The 21,771-nt window shown below is 42.5% G+C and overlaps 2 protein-coding genes across 2 annotated transcripts in view; one reads left to right on the top strand and one right to left on the bottom strand.

The window, feature by feature from the left end:
* Positions 1-228: 228 nt before the first annotated feature.
* Positions 229-8,512, top strand: lhx4 (LIM homeobox 4). Its single transcript, XM_061078686.1, has 6 exons — positions 229-307; positions 3,752-3,923; positions 5,515-5,717; positions 6,310-6,464; positions 7,078-7,249; positions 8,124-8,512. Exons 1-6 carry the CDS (start codon positions 229-231, stop codon positions 8,510-8,512), a joined length of 1,170 nt encoding a protein of 389 aa, XP_060934669.1.
* Positions 8,513-17,428: 8,916 nt separating this feature from the next.
* acbd6 (acyl-CoA binding domain containing 6) overlaps positions 17,429-21,771 on the bottom strand; it is a 29,336-nt gene continuing 24,993 nt past the window's right edge. The window contains exons 7-8 of the mRNA XM_061077878.1: positions 20,557-20,587; positions 17,429-18,283 (exon numbers count right to left, since the gene is read on the bottom strand). Of these exons, the coding sequence (XP_060933861.1) occupies positions 18,129-18,283; positions 20,557-20,587 (186 nt within the window). The 3' untranslated portion in view covers positions 17,429-18,128. The remainder of the gene's footprint in view (positions 18,284-20,556; positions 20,588-21,771) is intronic.

Genomic DNA, 21,771 nt, shown 5'->3' with positions numbered 1-21,771 from the left:
ACAGCTCGGCACGGCGCGGCACGGACACCATCCCGGGAATAGCGAGAGAACAGGGGGGACGGAGGCTTGACGGGACAGCGAGGAGAGAGGCCTCAGCATCAGCACCACCACCACCACCACCACCATCATCACCATCATACTTTTTTTCTTCCAAGAGACAGGACAGGGGTGTGCGCCCACCGTGTTGCGGGTGTATGTGCGTGCGTTTGTCTCCCGGTTTGGATCACGATGATGCAAAGTGCGGCGGTCCTACCGACAGAGAGTCCTGTGAAGAGTTTACCGGAGATTCTCGGAGTGCCACTGCAACGTAAGACATTTTCTGAAACCATCCTGTTGTGAGTGTTTATCAGCCTGAGCTGCTGCTGCTGCTGCAGGAGAGGGGCTCGTCTCCTCGGCCGAGGACGGGGAGATGAGGACACTGAACCTCTCGGTCTCAGATGGTCACGTACAGGCCACTGGGGGGGGGTGATGCAGATGTGTGTCCGGGTGCTAGAAAAGATATTTAGAAATAGATAATAGCAATTTATCTGTGCAGTCTCACTGTAGTCTGCAAAAGGCTGAAACATTTCGCCAGTGCAGAAGGAGGTGCCTCGGTGATTCATCCCATCCCAAGAAATAATAATAAAAACAGATCATTTCTGTTTAGATATATTTTTTGAATTTGTATTATTATTTAATCCTCCATTTCGAGCTCAAACTTTGCTGCATCCCCTCGTCAGCTTGTTGGTGTTCACAGAGCTGCACATGCAGGCAGCTGTTAATTTGTAAACGAGGCTGCATGGTCAAGAGATCAGACACAGTTGTCATCGCCCATCAGACAAACACACATTGACTCTGACTGACACTCACAACTCAGGCTAGTACACGTGTGATCCGCTTTATTCTCCGTTTTAATGTCTCTCACTAAGGCCTTTATGTGTTTCCAGGTTTTACAGTTGCAAAGATGTGACGTGTAAATTATCATTATTATTATTATTATCATCATTATTATATTATTAGTTATTATTATGGAGGATCATACCAAATATTTATATTCATCACCAATTATAATCTTTGTCTTCCAAGATTAAAGGTGAGAATAACCCTTTTATAATATAATCGTGTAAACAACACAGAGGTGCAATGGGACACATTTCTGCTCTGACCTAATTATTTATATGCGAATTGGAAAAATATACAGATGGAACGAATCTAATAGGCTTCTTCCCCCCCAAAATAATCCACTATCAAATAGGATAATACTGCAGGATAATAACTAGATTTCAAACACTGATAATTAAATTGTTCATTCCGGTAGATCTAAATATGAAGGGTAAATTCTGTCATATTATTTTCTCCAAATAATCGAAATTGTATTATTAATATCATATTATGATATTACTATAATAACATATCGTATTTTTTTAATACACATTTCTGTTGTCTGTTGGTTATAACAAATCAATTCTAATGAAACATATGATGGGATATGTGTCATGTGTGAGTCACAGCCTGTGTTTAAACCTGGCTAGAGGAAAAGAGCCTTTATGTGGTCGGCTTATGCTCTTTAATTTTTATAAATCGAGGCAGATTAAAAGATTGGATAAAGATCCTGCCACTCAGCTCCCCGCAGTGCCAGCAGCCATCCTGGATTTAACCCTGGATTATTCCAGGAAATAAAACAAGAGACAAATTATCTAAACATTTAATGTCATGACAACACAGACTTTAACCTGCAGAATTGGATGTAAAGGGTTTATTCCTTATTCGTTGACAATTTAGAAAGGTTGCTTGAATTGCACTTTTTAATTCTAGATTTGAAAAAAAACAAAATCTTGTTAGAAGGTAAGAATTGATGGAGGTGATGAGGCTGAGTAGTGGAGAGTGGTGGCAACAGATACTGAGATATGAAGAAGACCCACACGAGCTTTACTTTCTCTCTCTCTCTCTCTCTCTCTCTCTCTCTCTCTCACTCACACACACACACACACACACACACACACACACACACACACACACACACACACACACACACACACACAGAGGAGCTGGACGGGGGACGCTCTGTCTTTGCCAAGAATCGTGCTGCTTTCCTTTCAGCACCACTCGTCTCGCTCCCTCGCTCGGCTCCATCCTCCACTTTATGTCCAGACACTTAAAAAATCCCCTCATTAAAAAAAATCCCGGCCACAGATATATTTAGATCCTCTAATGATTTCCTCCACTTTCTTTTATCATCTCTGACAGAGCCGGTGTTTCTGAGCAAGTTATTTTTTTATTCTATGTTTTTTCAAATTAATGAAAATATGAGCTGATTTTATATATTTGTCAATTTTCACATGGTCTAATTGACACATGTAAGTTTATTGTATTATAGTAAGTGCTGTGCCAAATTTAAATCAATGCCATACAATTTTTCACAAAGCCTGTATTTTCAAAACTTAAACTTAAACAATTTTAAAATATGTGGAATCTGGCATTCTGCCTTAACGTCCATGTTGCATCATAACCTGAGACTGAATGATCTGATGAGCTTAAACACGAGGCTTCTCCTGCATCATTATAAGATGACGAGTGTGTGTGTGTGTGTGTGTGTGTGTGTGTGTGTGTGTGTGTGTGTGTGTGTGTGTGTTCTCTGACGTTTGCTCTTGCCACTTTTCCTAGATATTGATTTTTCATTACCGGATACCATGTGAATATTTCACCTAGAGAGGCTGCTAAAAATGTGAGAATAATCAAGAAACAATTTTGTTAAACAAAGAAGAAAAGAAAGAAAAAGTAGAATTAAATTTTTTTTAACAAAAAATAATTTGTCATTACATTAATCATGGTTTGGTTCTCTGTAAATATAGTAGTAATTATATATTTAATCGTGACAAAATTCACAAACTCAGTGTCGATCAAATAAATAAGATTCTGTACTTGGGTCATCGTTATTATTTAAATTTACTAAGTAATCAAAGGTTAGGGTCCAATAGGAAATGTGCATTTTGTTTCAGATAAACAGTATTTAGACATCTGAATTTTAACTGTAGCTCTGGCTTTTACTTCTTTATGATCGAGAGTGAGAGAATCGGAGCTGGGAACAGTATGATCCCTGCGTGTGCACATGTGATCTGCTGCTGCTGCTGCTGCGGTTTTAACACGGACAAAAACGAAATGTAATCAGGCCTCGAGCCTGATTCCAGCATTTTTCTCACCTGCTCACTGACACCACATCTGCTCTGAAACCGTGAGGAGACGAGTTCAGATGCAGCAGAGAAACATCTGCAAAGAGTTCAGCACCTCGGACAGAGACGGTCACGATCACAAACAGGGAACAAACGAAGATCAACATCTGTTTATCCTAACATAAAATTCATAATTTTTTTATTTGAGGGGAAAAAAAGCAAAACATCATAATGTAATTTTAAAATCAAAAAAAATATATAATAAAAAAGGTGGGTTGAGAAATAAAAGAAACCTCTACAATTAAAATAACTGTTGCAAAATATATCTTGACAGCCAAGTATTGATGTGTCTCTTGGTATTATTACAAATATAATATAATACACGGATAGTGTAGAATTTGCTGTGTCTGAAAAACCTGCAGTTTTTATTGCGCATCACAGTTTACCAACATTTCAGTGTGATTTATATTAACCTTCTTTTCACTGTGAGCATGATGTAAAATTATTGTTGTTGCGTTGATGGAGGATTTCCGGAAAATGTCCGAGCGGTGTCTCCCTGTGCTCGCTGAGTGTGACCTTGTGCCGGTGCTGTGTCCCCGCAGAGATCCCTCAGTGTGCCGGCTGTAGCCAACACATCCTGGACAAGTTCATCCTGAAGGTGCTGGACAGACACTGGCACTCCAAGTGCCTCAAGTGCGCCGACTGCCAGACTCCGCTGGCAGACAAGTGTTTCTCCCGAGCAGGAGGCGTCTACTGCAAAGAGGACTTCTTCAAGTCAGTAGTTTATTCTCTCTCCGCTCTGCTTTACTGTCGCTGTGTGTCAGGGACGAGCTGTAGCTTTTACAGTTTTTATTTTGTATTAAGAAAAAAATTTAGATTTATCTTCCTCAACTCTGAGAGAAGTCACACATTCTATTCCATGAAATCCAAACAAATAGAACAACGTGAAATTAATATTTTGGTCATTTCCACCTCTAGCTTTGCTGAAACAGGTTGAAAAAATATGGCAAAGTATAAAGATAACTCTGTGTGGTATTATAGTAACATTGTAACAACCTTGTTGTTTAATCAACTGCTCATTTATATCTTATTATTTGTACATTATTGTTTTGGAGAGTCATGTCATTCAGTCAATGGGATTTCCTTTGTTAGAAACTGAAGGTTTGACTAAGTCAAATGTGTAAACTTTAGCGGATTGATAAATTAATAATCTTGTGCTTGGTAAAATGTAACATTTATTACTCAAGCTAAATTAATTTGTTCTGTTTATCTTATTGTTTACATTTTACTGCATAATCACAAATTGATGCCATTACCTCTATATTTTTATATATTACATATGAACCACCATACTGTGCTACGCTAATTAATTTAAAATTCTAGTATATTTTGTTTGCAAACTTCACATAATACAAATTTTAGTGGCGTGTTTTTCCTCCTAACATAAGAGAAAGCAAGATTTCAAATCTTCTTTCAATCTTTCTTTTTCTTTCTTTCTTTCTCTTGCCTTTCTCTTTTCTTTTGGAAGGATTGGATTTCTGAGGTATTACAGAGGAAAATTGAGTTTGACTTTTATCCAGAGCAGGATCAGCAGATCCAAGCTTTTTACTAAATCATGTTTGAAAGGTTTTAATGCTCCGAGCTTGAATGAGACCTAAAGAGCTCCGGAGTCTCACCGTGAGGTAACTCTGTTAGCCGACCCTGGGGAGAGCAGGGGGGCGTTTGCATGTAGACTATACATACTGTGGTGAGGGACAAGTTGGGACACACACATCCACACACACACACACAAACAGACACACAGATTCACTGGCGCTGGCTTCCTGGCAGTGATTTGTAGGCTTCACCTTGCTCTTTTTATTTCTGTGGGTTGGTTGTGTGATTTAAAACCTCTCCTGAGTCAGTGCTTTATTGGTCCTCCTCAGGGTGTGTTTACTGTGAGCAACCCTCCTCCTACCTCTTCCTCTTTCTCTTCTTCCTCCTCCTCCTCTTTAGCTCTCAGTACTTCATCTGCAAACACATAAACATGCAAACACAAACACACACGCACACCCACACACACCAACACAGTGCATTGATCCTCTCCATCCATCAACCTGCGGACAGGTCTATCGTTAACAGAAATGCATTCCAGTGCTGATGTTTCACTGCACAACAGCTGGAGATTCTATTAACACAGACACTTTGCCATCATTCTTGGCTGCAGCTGAAGAAATACCTGTCTAGCGTGTGAAATTTTAATCTGGCTCGGTCTCATCACCTCCATCAGCTTGTATATTGGATGTAAGTGTGGGAGAAGGATGTCAGTCTGCCCTGCATCACATTTTCTAACGGCACCTCTCTTCTTCTCCATGTTTTCCTGCAGGCGTTTCGGGACAAAATGTGCATCATGCCAACAGGGGATCCCTCCGACGCAGGTTGTGCGGAAGGCGCAGGACTTTGTGTATCACCTGCACTGCTTCGCCTGCATCATGTGCAGCCGGCAGCTGGCCACTGGGGACGAGTTCTACCTCATGGAGGACGGGAGGCTGGTGTGCAAGGTGGATTATGAAACAGCAAAGCAAAACGGTAAGCGCTGCAAGGATCCAGGATGTCAAATCAAACATGTTAATAATCGGCCTGCCAATTGAAACGATATGTTAAGGTATTCATGGCTCACTCTGGGGCCTGTGCTTTAACAACACAGTCACAGAGAAGTGGCTTGACGTTGAAACTTGACTCAACAACACCAGACAGCTGTATTATCACAGTAGAGGACATGAGAGATAAAGACAAAGCTTATACACTTCAGTACCAGTGGATCCATGTTGTTTGTCAACTGTGTATGTATGTGTGTGTATGTGTGTGTGTGTGTGTGTGTGTGTCGTCTCCCTCCCTCTCTTTTGAGATATCCTCACATGTCTGATTGATTATGTAAAGTTAAGCAATGCTCTCCTACGCTGCGGCCTCAATAACTCCGTTCCTCTGGCACTGAGTAGATTTATGTCCTCTGCTGTGGGAGGGTGACAGATGCACAAGGACAATAATACACTTCCACACATGACCATTCACTTCATCTTACACACACACACTCCACGCAGAGGCCGAGGGCCACTGCCAGTTAGGGCCGTGAGACGAATGCGAGGAGAAGTCACTCACACTTGTGATGGTGTTATTTTAGACGACTCGGAGGCGGGGACCAAGCGACCGAGGACCACCATCACCGCTAAACAGCTGGAGACCCTCAAAAGTGCCTACAAAAACTCTCCGAAGCCAGCACGCCACGTCAGAGAGCAGCTTTCCTCAGAGACGGGACTAGACATGAGAGTGGTGCAGGTAGAGAGTTTGGTTCATCAGACAAGTGCACACATCTTCATTGCTGAAAAACACCTGAATAATCTTTATTTTAGTAAATAACTAAAGCTACTCACAGCAGGAGAGCTGTATGACAAACATTTTAGGTTTAAATTATATAATGACAAGTTTAGGCCACTTCTCTCTGTTTGTGTTTAAAATGAGAAATCTGCATCTCCACTTCTAAATCTAAATGTATTAAGTGATTTATCAAAGAAAAAATTAAATTTCTTATCTGGCTGTTTAAATATAAGTTAAGATTATATAAACAACATTCAGGCTTCTGATATTGAGGCCTTTAGATCTTAAAATAACAAAAACATTAAGCAATGAAATTTGACTTTAAAAATGATACCAGATGCTTGATATTACGACATAATAACATTCAATATTTATTTAAAGGATTTTGTTGTGTTTGGGATATATTATTATTAATTGTGAGTTTATTATGTTGAGAATCAGTTAATTTAGACCAAGACGTGAAGTATTGTGAAAAAAGATTCAGATAATTAATATTAAGTGGAATACTATCTGCTTTGAATTACAATGCTTTTCATTATAAAACGTTAATAACAGCTATTATTATCTCTGCCAGGTTTGGTTCCAGAACCGACGAGCAAAGGAGAAACGCCTGAAGAAAGACGCAGGTCGACATCGCTGGAGTCAGTTTTATAAAAGTGTCAAACGCAGCCGAGGAGGAGCCAAAGTGGAGAAGGAGAGCTCGGCAGACGACGCAGGCCTCAGTGACAGCGAGCTGAGCTTCAGAGGTACAAACACTGTGTGGATAGTAACTTCAACCCAGTGCATATCTGTTATTGCCTGAGAGAGGGATTCCTGAAAGGGAATCGTCAGTCATGCTGTTGTTCTAATGGGATTAAAGGAGCCTACAAGCTGCTAAATGACAAGAGTGCAGCGGCGATTGAATATGTCTTTTCTCAGCGTTTCATTTGTCTCCCGGCGTCGCTAAATGCGCTGTGTCGTTCTCAGGCAAATCCAAAATGGCATTCTCATTTCGCATTCCCCTCACACCTCCCCGTGGCACCTCCCTCACACATCCTCCTGCCGCCGTTCGTCCCCGTGATGGAGCTGATTGGAAAAGAGAGGAGGCCCTTAGTGGGACGCAAACAGCATTCTAGACATCTCTGTGTTATTTAACGTTTGCGAAGCCAGTTTTGGGCGGTTGTAAAAGTCCTCGAGCCACTTCCAAAGAGAAGGCCATTTTTATGAGAAATGAAAACATGGTGACAGAAACTCCATAAAGTATGTGAGGCTTTTAGTCAATTAGAGAGAAAGTGCTTTTGGGGCTTTGTTGTTACTGGAGCCAAGCGTGGGATGGAGAGGGGAGAGATTCGAACAACTGTTGTGTGCTGCAGTAATGACACACACACATACAGAGCTCCTTTGTTAGTGAAGAATGTAAAGCACATCCTTTCACACCAACAAACACTGACATGCTTATCAAACGCCTGCTCCACTTACTGTAGCTCCATGAAACTTACGGAACGGTGCCACTATAAAACTCTCTCATAAAAGCACTTAACTGTATTGAAATACAACAAGTATATAATGCCCACGTAGTTGACAGCACTGTTGATGTGTCCCAGTATTTACCCGTGCTAAGTGATGGTGTCTCCTCCGCAGACGACCAGGTCCTGTCCGACCTCGGCCACACCAACGGGCTCTACGGGAGCGTCGGCGACATGACCAGCGGCTCGGTGCTGAACGGAGGCTTCTCTGTGGACGCGGCGGGTCAGCCTTACCACGACATCCGAGCAGGCAGCCCGTACGGACTCCCTCAGTCGCCCTCCTCCATCACCTCTCTGTCCGGCCACACCCCTCTCCTCAACAACCTGGGCTTCAACATGGACAGTCTGGTGGTGCAGGGGGGCGCCGGCGGGGTGGGCCAGGCTCTGAGGGCCATGGCGGGGGGGCCCACCTCAGACCTGTCGACGGGCAGCAGTACGGGATACCCGGACTTCCCCACCAGCCCGGCCTCGTGGCTGGACGAGATGGACCATTCCCAGTTTTGAGTCTCGAACACACGGGCAGAAAAAAGGAAACAGACTCACGAGGCTTTTGTTTTTTACATTTCTTTCTTTCACCCGCCAAGACTAATGAGATGCTGGGGGAAGAGCGGAAGGAAGAGAAGAAGTGTGACTCTCAGTCCCTCCTCGGGGGGGGTGCGACAGCCCGGGTCCAGATGTGAGCTCCGCCGCAATGCTGAATGTTCAGTCTCAACACTGTATCACACGACGTTTGTTATCACCCGACTTTATTTTGTTCTTTCACTCTCTGAAAATGAGAATGGATTTCCAATATGTCGGCGGGATTACGCTCACAGGGGAGGTAATATTGTCTCGTCCTCCCCCAGAACAACTCACCCCCAACTCCAACAGCTACAACCTTAGGGCTAAATCTCGATCACAGGCCCTACGAGACCCAGGAGGCACCTGCATGCTTCTGATTCCCGAGTAGGACCGCTGTCCGGCCATATCGAAAGCCTTTACATTGGCGATGCACTTTATTCTCCTCTTCTTTTTCTACACACGTGGACAGGAATGCAGAGGAAAAAAAGAGAGAAACAGGGGGAGAGACATATGCACAAGGCAAAAACACAGTGTTTCATTGGGTGAGAAAATTTACAAGAACAGTGGCACAAGTGTGAATTTTGAACCATGCTGATGTTTTTTAATTGTATTGCTGAAGCTTACACGTTATTAGGAAGTAGATGGTCTGTGCGTCCGTCCGTCCGTCCGTCCATAGAAGCTGATGTCTCCTCTGTCTGAGGACGTCCACTGTTTGCTACACAGCAGGTCTCTCTTCTATATTTATAGGTGCTTGACTTGTTCTCGTCTGTGTAAAAGCTGTCTGAGAGCGGACGTCTGTCAGTATTAAATTATCCCGTTTCCAGACTCACCAGGAATCAAAGCTCGTGGGCTGGATGGAGGACAGTCAAGGCGTTTAGGGGTCTGGAGAAAATTCTAGTAATATATCACACATCTAAATTATTAATTTATTCTTTTTGAATGCACAGACAAACGACAAGGGGACACACGCGAAGTGAGTCACCTGCAGATATTATCGAACGAATGAAATGGTTACACACACATGTAAAAGATCGACTCGACGAAACACCGATAAGTATTGACAGGAAGGAAATTCTCTGTGTTGGCTCTTCTGTTTGCTCAATCGGACTCCGGCTCCTCTTGCTAATCTACTCTAGTGCAGCAGAGCTCTAGCTTTGCCTGCTACCAACCTACTTACTGACCCCAGATGTGTCGTCAGCCTGTTCCGTTCTCCCTCCCGCCTGGCCTCCATGTCAGAGGGATTACTCCCCCCCTCCCCGCCAACCCCACCCCCCATTCAGAGCGCTGACACTCTCATGTCACATCAGTCCTCAGCGTCAGCTCGGCTCATGTGTTCTCTTACACTTCGAGCCACATCAGCTGCATCTTAAAGTCCCGGGAAACACAGGAGCAAAGGTTAAAGAGTGGATCCTGTTCCCGATGCTCCTGAATCACACATTTTATTTGAGCCATAAGAGGAAACGTTTTCCATCTGACCAGTGGTTATTTTGATCTGAGGGAAGGTTTGCTTAAAAAAAACCTCTTCAATCTTCCTAATCGGTTAGGTCACCTTTTTCCTGAATAATTGCCAAGTCCTTTTTATTTTCTACCAGAGCGTCCGATTTGAGAGCCAGAAAGCAAATCAACAAACAGAAAGCAACACCACCGAGACAATTTTGAAATTCCGGCCACAATTTACATTGTAATTATCGAATGAATACATGGTATCAATGAGAGACTTAAACTTACTGTGTAGCTACACTGTCTGGGAATAAAAGATACAAACTTTGTCTTAAGATTACCTAAATTACTATACAGTAATTACTGAATTTATTTAATTTAGTATCTGTTTCAAAATGTGAGGAGTAGAGAAATGTTACTACGAATTATCAAAGTAAGACAAATTTGAAAACAGTGTTAATATTTTATATGTATGACATTGGTTATGGTATAATTTATTTAAAAATAACTTCTAATTGAAATACATTTGGAAAATAACAGAAATTCTAATGTAGGAACTGCAGTGTACATTATTGTTGCTGCTGGGTATCAAATCAACCATCTTTTTTTTTCAACACCTAACTGTATGGAATCTGATCATTTTATATATCCAAGGAATTTTTTTTAAATACGTAATATTAATTTTTACGTGCCCTTAACCCACTGCACATACCAGTAGACACCCAGTAAGTGTTTCATCGGTACCATGTATATGAATAACATATTACCAGTGTAAATTTTGGGCTGTAATTGATGGTGTTGAATGAAATCCTGTACAAACCCATTGCCACTGCAGTTTTGTTACGTCTGTGTTGCCTCAGAAGTTTGCATCTTAATTGTTGTAAATTTTGTACAGTTTGAAAAACGTGTTGATCGTCTTGTTTCATGAACGCTATTTATTATTGCCATGTGTCTTTGAAAAAGATGTAAAAGAGAGCACTGAATTTATTCATTTATGCCTTCTGTGTAATGGTATGAACTGTGTACAGTCAAATCTATATGAGGAAAATAAAGCTGAATTGTCTTTGGGTTACCCACGGCTGCTTCTCTCTTTAATACACCCGGCCTTGCAGTGATGAATGTGAGAGTTAAGATTTTCAGCCGAGCTTTGTTTTCGATATATCAAAAGAAAAATATCTACTTTAGGTGTTTTTATTATTTTGCCTTATCTAAACGCTCTTAGGGCGAGTTAACCCGCAAATTCATTTACCCATTGAGAGCATTTACCACACACTTAGGCCTCTATTCAATTGTGGAGATCCATTTAGTACCACCAACAGACAGTGGTCAGTCAGTTAACAGTGATTGATGCTGCTTTCCTCTCTCGCTCCGGGGTGGGGGGGGGTGACAAGAAAGATGCATGGAGAGAAGAAAGAGAGAAAGACAACGAGAAAAAAGAGAAACCAGGAGAAACAGATGCCTGGTTGGCTGTTCCTCTGATCCGCTTGGTGCTGAAGAGACACAGCAGCAGATTGCAGCGCTGCACTGTGCACTGCGTCCTTAATCTTTGTGCTGTTAACTAATTGTGCAGTGCTTAGTGAAACATGAGTAAATATAGGGTCAGGCAAACAGGGACTATGGCCCATATGCAGGCAGTACGCTAACATGTCAATATGTCAACTGGTAATGCTGGGCTGTGGCTGCGACTTCAACCATCGAGATCGAGAAGAACAATTCACCAACGCAACCACACACATTTCTAACTATCAAAAATGATCCTCGTTAACGATGGTCTCTATAGTGCCAGATCCCCTCCATGCGCTTCAATTTTTTTTTTTAGTTTTTCAATGCACTTTTATATACAGTATGAATTTCTTAGTGTCTATTTTAAGACGGATAAAAAACACAACATAATATTGAGTTCGTAAAAAAACACTAATGCAAAGCGATGAGACTAAATACAAAGTCGATGCAAAGAGGTGAACAGATGCACATTTCGCAGGATTTACTTCACTCCCCCGGGTTGAAATATTTGAACTCCAGCTTGATGAAATGTCAAAAAAGTGTAGAGAATATAAGTCACTAGAGACAGGTCCTGGCTCTGATCCGAGCCAGCAGGTCCACTACTGGTCTTCCTCTGGTAGCGCTGGAGACGGCAGTCGTCCAGCTGAGCTCTTGAAGGACATGGTGTAATCCCCCGAGATGTGTGCGTCTCTGGGTGGTCTTGTGGACCCACACACGACAACACTGGCTTCTCTGGCTTTTCCACAACAGGTACAACACAGTACATGTGGTCACTTCTGCCAGTAATCCTCCTCTTCTCCGGCGGCAAACCGGTGAATATTAGTGGGTTTATTCTTGTTGCCCATGTGACCTCAAGCAAACACAAACTCCTGCACGTAAAGCAACGTGGACATTTGCATCACATTCGGTGTGAAGGCAGCATAAGTGCACGGTAACACATACACAAATGTTGGGCAAATGCCGTTGCTGACCGCAGTGTGAGGCCCACTGGTTAGAGCTAAATGCTAACGTCAGCATGCAAACATGCTAATAATGGCCGTGCTAACATGCTGATGTAGGTTCACCCTCTTAGTTTAGTAAGTTATTATGAACTAAATTAAGTAGTAATGACATTTTAATATCATTAGTTTGTTGAAAAACTCTGTATGAACCAGAGTAGCCTACTGGACGTAGAGCCTATTAGATTGTTGGCTTTGTGATGTTGCTAGGTGAAGATACCACGGATCACCACATGATTCTGGTTCAACCTGAATGTAAAAAGAGCATCTGAGCTTCATTTTATGGTGATGGACCAAAATGTTGGACAGACCAACCGACCAAATGACATCCCTAAAGTCACACAGCTAGCATGGCTAAAGGTATCAGAGTCGGCCTTAAAAAACCTGGCTCCTGGCAAAATGGTCACAAAGAGGTCAAGGCACAACTAATGAACCAGTTGTCCCGACTAGAGGCCTTTGCTACCTGTCATTCTCTGCCATCTCCTCCTACCTTTGTTTCCAAACGCATCTCTTCTGTTCTCAAGTAAACAAACTACAAAATATCCAAAGAATGATTTTAAAGAACCTAGCATATTTTGTAGAATGTCAATTTCTGCTTATGTAATCACATTTCCAAATAATACCAAGGACATGATCTTACAGTTTAAATTGTAGCTTTGGAACTGAGCACTTAGGCTCAGTGCGTATATGTATTGTTCTTAGTTGCTGCCTTGATACAACCTCACAGGTTAAAGTGGATTTATTCCCTTTTAACTATGGTATGGCGTAACTATGTATGGAATTATAATGCAATTACACCACAGTGTACATCTGTATGGAGCTAATTGGTATTCAGCAACATGTAGTAGATTTCTGAGAGCAGGCCAACCTAACCCAAACATAAGTGTTATCGATTCCTTTGTGTTTTAGCTATTCCTGTTGCATTATAAAAACAAAAGCAACGACTCAGCCCGGTCGGAGTTAGCACGTTTGCATAAAACGCCACAGATTGAGCGGATTTTTATTTGAGCATTGATTGGCTGGGCTATGGGCATTAATGGATAGGCTCTAATAGTAGTGCCTTACAAAGATAAAGAGCCACACAGACAGTTAGGATAATTTACACGCCACTTACAGCACTAGTATACAAATAAATCTGAGGAAACTCCACCACTGTTGCTTTTGCGAAGATGACAAACACAAGCACAAATGCCATTATCATTGATCGTGGGGCTTTTATTACAAACTTCCTGAAGGAAACAGTTTTTTTTTCTCCTCTTTCCCAAGCTTAAGGGAATAAATTAACATGCAAAATAGATGGGATTTGTTTGGTCCTGAAAGTCAATCTCGCAGCATCAAGACAGGACATTTTTCTCTCCAAACGACTGCATCCTGCCTGCAGTGAACAATGATCCGCAGGATGACGGAGTGAGTCTTAAAGAGGGGCTGGAGTCAAGCAGAGGCCTCTCAATGACACCCTCAAGGTTATGAGCTCGATGCTGTTTTAATGTGAAACTGGGCCTTTTCCACTCAATAACCATCCTGCTGCAGATACCAGTTACAAGCAGGAGGGTTTGTGACCCTCAAGAAAACATGACAAATCCTGTGGTGATGATCACATGCTTGCTAAATTGAAGACCTCCGACTCCATTGTAGTTGGTTGCAAGGCAAAGATATGTGATGCAGGTATTTGTGCAAACTGTGCCTTTTACTGTGTGTTGGCTTATCGGAAGTCCAAAAGGTCTCTTTAACGTCAGCGGATCCCAGAAACACTTGTTCATCACCGTCAGCCACACATAAAGCATTAGAGCTGAGCTACGGAGTAACACACACCCACACAGTCTTGGCCGCCAGTGAATGAGTCTCTCTGATATTAGTAGGAAGTGTTTCGGAGGCAGAGGGATTTCTGCTTACTGTTGGGTTCCCAGCAACACTTTTCAGGGTGTGTGTGTGCGTATATGAGTGTGTGTGTGTGTGTGTGTGTGTGTGTGTGTGTGTGTGTGTGTGTGTGTGTGTGTGTGTGTGTGTGTGTGTGTGTGTGTGCCTGTGTGTGTGGATGCTGCAGCGTAAGAGAGGAGATGGAGGAGTGGGGAGCGGGGGGGGTAAAGCGTTGCATTGAGAGCTGGCCAAAGCAATGACACGGTATTGCTTTTATAGAAGAGGTAGAAGAAGAAAATGGTGAAGGAGAGATGAAATGATGAGCAATGAAAGGAGGGATGATGGAGAGACGTCTACAAATACCTCACAGGTGCTGTGCAACAAACATGCACATTACAAACAATAGACAGTATCCACTCTAGCGGCTCAATGAATACATTTACATACACATTAGTATCCCTGTTCTGACTCTAATCCATGGGTTGTATTATAGAATATGCTGATTATACAGAGGAGAGAAACCTGGTTAATGATATTACAGAATACATGATCATATACAACAACCAGGTTTATAATTATCTATCTGCAGAGTTGGTTCCTCGACATCTAATTTCTGTCACTTCAACAGTTGAACTCAGTTAAGGACCATCTGCCAGTCTGGACTCTTTTGGATTCACCCTCTCCAGATGATCACTGGGAATGAAAAACAAGAGCAACAACACAACCCATGATCTCAGTCGTATCCCGGAAGTCTCTGCCTGTGTTTCAGCTTGTTATTCATCACATTTATTCTTTTATTCACTACCTTGCCATTTCAGTTAAAGCTGCACCTGTGCGCGTCCTAGACAAAGATCAGAAACCTGATCCTGGTGTTTACCTGCCCTCGTGTTCCACTGAGGCATTTCCAGGTTTCTCAAACCTGGGATAAGGGTTAACTGGGGTTTCTGAAACCACTACACGTTACAGTGCACGGGACACTGGGACCGTTGTCAAAGAATTGTGAGGGAATAAAGAGCCACATTGAATTTTCCGTCAAAATATATTGTATTAAAAGTATAAAGTTGCAGAAAGTGGAAGCATTCAAGCAAAGTACTGGTTCCTGAAAAACTCTACTTAACTTTACTGCCTGAGTAAATGTAGTTTATTACTTTTCACCTCTGAAAAATGCATAAATATTCAGAACCGCTGAACAATCTTGAGCCCGGAGGATGTGTGTGTGTGTGTTTTTGTGTGTGTGTGTGTGTCTGCGGTTGGGAGATGGAAGGAGCTGCAGTGTCAAAAGTGAAAAGCTCAGAGGAAAATTGAAGCCCCATAATGGAAGCATAATGGGCTTAGTGTCAGAGTCTTGCAGACGAGACGGGAGGGAAGCACGACTGCCGTCACCCCCTCTTACCTCAAGCCAGTGTAACGGGGTTTAGGAAGCAACGAGGAGACAACAACGGGCCCCAAACAGGCTTTACAGATACACCAACAGCCTAATGGCCGGATGTGGATGGAATTCATAACAATGAGATGATCACTGGTTGTCTCTTTGTGGGATTGTAGTGCATCACGTCTCAGACTCAGGTTGAATACTCAAAAGGTTTCTCCTCAACTCAGTTAGGGATCCTCCTCAGGATTCATGAGGTACAATGCAGAAAAAAAAATCACTGACGAAGGCACAGTAGAAGTTCACAAAGGTGAATGATGATGATTTAAGGAATTAATATCCCTGCGTGCCCTATTTTTTCTCATGTGAGATATAAAGGGGCGATGCAGATACAGATGCAGAGACATCACGCGGAGGGATTTTAATTCACCTCATGTTTTGCACAGCTCACTTGCATCTCAATTCACTGCAAGAACTGTACAACAGCTGTCAAGACAAGAATTGAATTGGAAGCGGTGGCCCTGGTGATGACTACCAATGTCGTGTAGACCATCTCCCGCTGTCACGGATCTGTGAGTGACTGACAGGCTACAAGCAGACATGTTCAGATGGTTATCTAACGCCTTGTGTCAAAGCAGATTTCCAGGGTTTTAAGTCAAACGGTGGATGGCGGGGATGGGGGGGATGGAGGCGCAGAGCAAGGCAGTGTGTTAGAGAGTACAAGGGATTAAGCTTTATCCCCACTGTTGTGTACAAAATGTGCATTTGCATCTTGGTGAGGCTGTAGTTAAGAACCGAGATCCAGATTTAGTGGGTTCTCATCTGGTGGAGTGTGTGTGAGCTGAGGCAGAGAAAATGTGCTGATCTGAGGAGCCTGAGGATAAGCAGAGCCGATTTGGCCTCAGACCAAAGCTTGTTTCTTCTTCTTTTTTTTTTGGAGAACATCCAGCTCTCTTCTATATGACATAACAGTAGAGAGGCAGCTTTTAGAGAACAGTGTTGTATCTAAGCATATGAAGAAGAACATATGCAAGTACTGTTTATACCGGTGCATCATATCATATTCTAACTGGAAGTATAAATAGTTGGTGGTGGGATTTCCAGTTATTCTGACATTGTCTTGGTGACCCATCATCATCATGCTGTCATAGCCAGTCAAATATGTATCTTTATATCGGTTTATTCTGTAAATTCCATTTTGAATATGTTTTCCTGATCAGCCACCAGCTTTGGTATCATATCCATTTTAAATGAACTTTAATTAAACATTGTGTGTTTTTCCTTACCTGCTTGTTGGGAGACGGTTCACAAGACTAAAATACCTTCTTTCAAATGTACAGTGACATAATTGTTATTTTGTTCAACGTCAACAAACATTTAATAATTAATATTTATATTGCCTGGTAAAACGTAGTATTTTATATATCCTGTATACGTACTTGTAGGCTCAGGTTTAGTGTGGTGGTCTCTGTGGTGAGGTGTGAGTTTGGGGTGAAGTCAAATTAGGAGCAGTAAATACACACAAAGACATTATGAGGTAAAACTAAAGACTGTTTTTAAAGATGGACAAGTCTCCACTTTTCCGTCTTTATATACAGTGTATGGGTAAAACAGTAAGTTTAGAAGTACAATATAACATTTGATGGCTACTATACCATATCTGAGCAGAGAACAAAAGTCAGAGGAAAGTGGTTCGTTTAAGACTTTAATGATATTATATGTCAAATGATTAAAGCATTCCTTGAAACATAACACAACTGAATAATGATTGGACCTGTTGAGAGCTGACCCAGGCTAACTGGTCTGGTTGGTTGTCTGACCTGCGCTATAGGGGTGGGCGATATGTAGAAAATCTTCTTCATGTTATACAGAATTTTTCCAGGAATGATTTTCCAGGAATTTTATTAGTGGATGGGAATGTCTGATTTTGGTTCCCACAATGCCTTGTGTCATTGTAACATTGCCAATAAGCAGTCCTGCTCAATGATCTGGAATATTGCTGCAATGGTCTCATACCAGAAGAGATAATTCAAAGTATAGCTAACCCAGTTAGCAAAGTCGCGACCAGCTGACAGACACTTCATATCACCCAACCCTTCTGGGCAGATTAGGTCAATATTTAATATTTCAAAGGATGAAAATATATGCAGTGTGTTTCATTTAAATCAGAGGGCTAATGTTTACACCCTTAGTTCTGAGAAGCTAAGTTGATGAAATGAACTCACCAAACGTATTTGGAAATAAAGTCAAATAAAACCTCTGCAATCCTGGTCTACAACTGCTGGGGTTGAACAGAGTCTCTTCAGGAATGAAGAAGGGATGCTGGGTCAGATGGCCGGTACGGGGATGAGACTCGGAGCTGGGAGCTGGGAGGTGGGTGGGTAGAGGGGGTCTAGCCTTTGGGAGCAGTGTGCTGGCGAAGGAGGGAGGAGATGGCGCTGGATTCGGTGACCTCCTCAGGGAGAGAGCCCTCCATGTCTTTGATTGATGGATCGGCTCCGGAGCTCAGCAGAAGCTCCACGATTTCTGCAAACTCACACGCAGATGCTATGAAAAGAAGAGAGAGAAATAAAGGTGGAGTTAGGAGGGAAATAATATGAAAGGAGGACAAACATTTATCTTTTTTTAGTGAGCACTGTATAGCATTCTGATGTTGGCCCTAATGGAAATATCCCAATTCTGCAGATGTTCAGGGTCCCCTGAGGAGGAATCATATTGATTTTGGTCATTCCTCGACATTTTTACATAGTCAATAGCAAGTTTTCACTTACTCAAAGAAACACCTCTTACATATTATGGAATAATGGATCAGCACGGAAATTAGGTGCAGATATTCAGATGATGAATCTCAATGACTCTGATGGTTCGACTTCACTTTAGCGCCACCACCAGGTTGACATTGGTAGTTATTCTCTTGACAACTGTTCAAGCCATGCCATGACACTTGGTCCATTCATGTTTTCGTCCAGAAACATTCCAGAAGTTTGATTTATGAAACACTTCCTGCAGTGCGAACAACTTTTCCATCAGCCTCAACCACAACCATACTTTGTAGTATTGTTATCAATTGAATTAAGTTACATGTTAGCATTTTAATTTTCAGCATGTTAGGATAGTGATGTTATCATTCAGCTTAAAGTACAGTACAGCCTCACAGAGATGCCTGTGTGGCTGTAGTCACATATTATTTACTGGATAAATATCCTCATTGTGAATTAGCCTCCTTCCTTTCCTCTACGTGCTAGTTTCCTGTGTGTACAGTGCTGGAGTTAATGAAAAGCCAATTTGCAGGTCCAGTCCTGTCACAGGCCTGACTCTGTGGTTCCCTCAAACACTTCAATTCTGCCTCATTGGCAGTTTGTGCCCTACTAAAAGGGTCTGGTGTGTCCCTGTGTGTGTGTGGGGGGGGCATGCACCTTCTTAACCCAGTTAGCAGGTCCCCGCGTTCCCAATGCACCTCTCGTCCCTCTGGCACCTCTCACCTCGCCCTCCCTCTCTTCTTCTCTCGTTCTGAGTGCACTTCTCTGTCGATGTCACTCGCTCGCTCCTCTTAGAGCGCAGACTGTACTGCGACATGATCGCTGATGTCAGCAGTCGCACTGATTGACAGCCAGGCCTTTTAACCTCCAGCCTAGGGGTGGCTGGCGGCTGCATGGCGGGAGTGTGTACGCATGAGATATGATACGTGGGAATGCATGTGTGTGTGTGTGTGTGTGTGCGTGCTCGTGTCTATGAAAAGAGCAAAGTGTGTAAGAGTCAAACACCAGAAGAATCACTTATCCTTCAGCCAAATCAGACTAACAAAGCTTGGCTTATTTTCCCAGCCACGCTCGCAGTCCTCCTCTTTTTGATCGAAACAGTGTTTTATTTAGCCAGCGGTGAGTGTGCGCGTGGCGGCGTGTGTCTCGCCCGGGCCTTGAGCTGTAAAAAGTGGCTGGCCCTCAGGGGAGCAGTAGAGGAGGAGAACAATTTATGGTGAGCAGTAAACCCTCAATTAATCACTTGCCAGCTACTGTGGCCCTGTGCAAAGAGAGGTGGGAATGAATTTTCATTCTCTGCTATTTGTCTCTTGGAGTTCATCGCTTATGTTTATTAGTCATCTTTTTATGCCCCATCCTCGAGGCTCCCTCTGTTGAGTGAGTGTGTGTGTGTGTATCTGTGGTGGGTGATGCAACATACCAACTCCTAAGCCACCAAGCTGGGGGACAGATGGTGTAGTTACACTCACTCGGAAAAAACACACACAACAGTAAAAGATTCAAACAAACACAAACACAAACACACACACACACACACACACACACACACACACACACACACACACACACACACACACACACACACACACACACACACACACACACACACACACACACACACACACACGCTCAGAGGACAGAGGAACCGCCCCTCAGGGACATGTGTGTTGGGGCATGAGAGGGTCAGGGGAGTCTAAGGACCACTGCTGATTTCCTCTGGGAGGCTGGGCGATTATTACACACACAGAGACACACATGCGCAGAACAAAACCAGACAGACATTCACACATACCAAAAGACATATGAGTGCACGCACACACACACACACACTTACAGGATACAACAGAGAGGAACGAGAAAAACTGAGTTAAACCCACTGTAGAAAGTAAAGATAAGGGATGGCATGAGGAGCGGGAGGAATAGGAGGGGAAATTATACATTTGAGACAGATGTAGGCAAAGAGCAAGTCTTTCTAGAAAACAAGCCAAGTAAATTCTGCATCCCTGAAAGTGAGTGTATAACATTAGGGACCGTAGAAATGAATAACAGACACCTCCTTACCATAATGTAGCGCTGTTTGTCCTTCATTGTCCTGTAAAAGACAAAAACAAGCCTTTAATTCAACAGGAAGAATTAAATATTAGAATACAGATTCCAAGAATAGAGTCAAAAATAAAACATGTATTGCCAGCGTTTGGAGAGAGAGAGATTGGAAATTACTTTGATCAAACTTCCAAGAGTTAACGGGAAACCTGCAGCTGCTGGAAAACCAATTACCTGCCAGGTGTTAGCTGTTCATTGTACCAAAGGGGGATCATGAGAAGATGAGATATTGATTTAAGAAACAAGTGACCTGCGAAACAAAACTTTCATCTTGCAAGTGACTTCCAGCTCTGATCAACATGAACAAGCTACTACAACTCAACATATTGCAACAAGGGCCACAACTGTTACTTGTCCGAAAGTACTTCTTTTGGACTTTTTGAATTCCCAACCATGTCTGTGGCACTTGCCTTCGAGCTTATTTGCTCCAACTGAAGACATGACTCATTAAAAAAAATTGGAAAATAAATTGTTTATTTTAAACTAGAAGGGCCCTCAGAGAGCCGTTACCTACGCCAAAGTTGACTTCCTATCTCCCCAGGTCAAAGAAAGTGGAAGAAATGTCAGATTCACTCATTTAATGGGTTTCTCCTCGAGTCATCTCTATACAAAATTTCATTGAAATCGATTAAATAGTTTTTGAGTTATCCGGCTGACCAACATTGATTCAAACAACCTCATTAATGGAGGTAAAAAGGCTCCGTCATTTCATAAAACAGCAGAGTTTTCTGGGATATAGCAAACTTTATCAAACTGGAAGAAATAATGCATTGGTCAGGTTCTGTTTCCTGTTGATTATAAAACACATTTCCAGCAGCAGGATGGGGTACTTGGAATCAGTTTACTCAGATCACTCTGTGTGCATGTGTATGTGTGTGTGTTTGTGTGTGTGTTTGTGTGTGCGTGCGTGCATGTATGTGTGTCCTTTGAACCATAAAATGATACTTGGGGTCAAGGGGTCAATGGCAAAGATATAACTCTTGTAAGAACTGTTTGACTGGGGACAGGGACGTGTGTGTGTTTGTGTGTTTGTGTGTGTGTGTGTGTGTGTGTGTGTGTGTGTGTGTGTGTGTGTGTGTGTGTGTGTGTGTGTGTGTGTGTGTGTGTGTGTGTGTGTGTGTGTGTGTGTGTGTGGGTGTGCAGGTATAATAAGACACAATATATGACAGGCAT

The sequence above is a fragment of the Limanda limanda genome, chromosome 9 (assembly GCF_963576545.1).
Source record: "Limanda limanda chromosome 9, fLimLim1.1, whole genome shotgun sequence".
Taxonomy (NCBI): Eukaryota; Metazoa; Chordata; class Actinopteri; order Pleuronectiformes; family Pleuronectidae; genus Limanda; species Limanda limanda.
The sequence above is the reverse complement of the archived record's forward strand: the minus strand, read 5'-3'. Positions and strand labels throughout refer to the sequence as shown.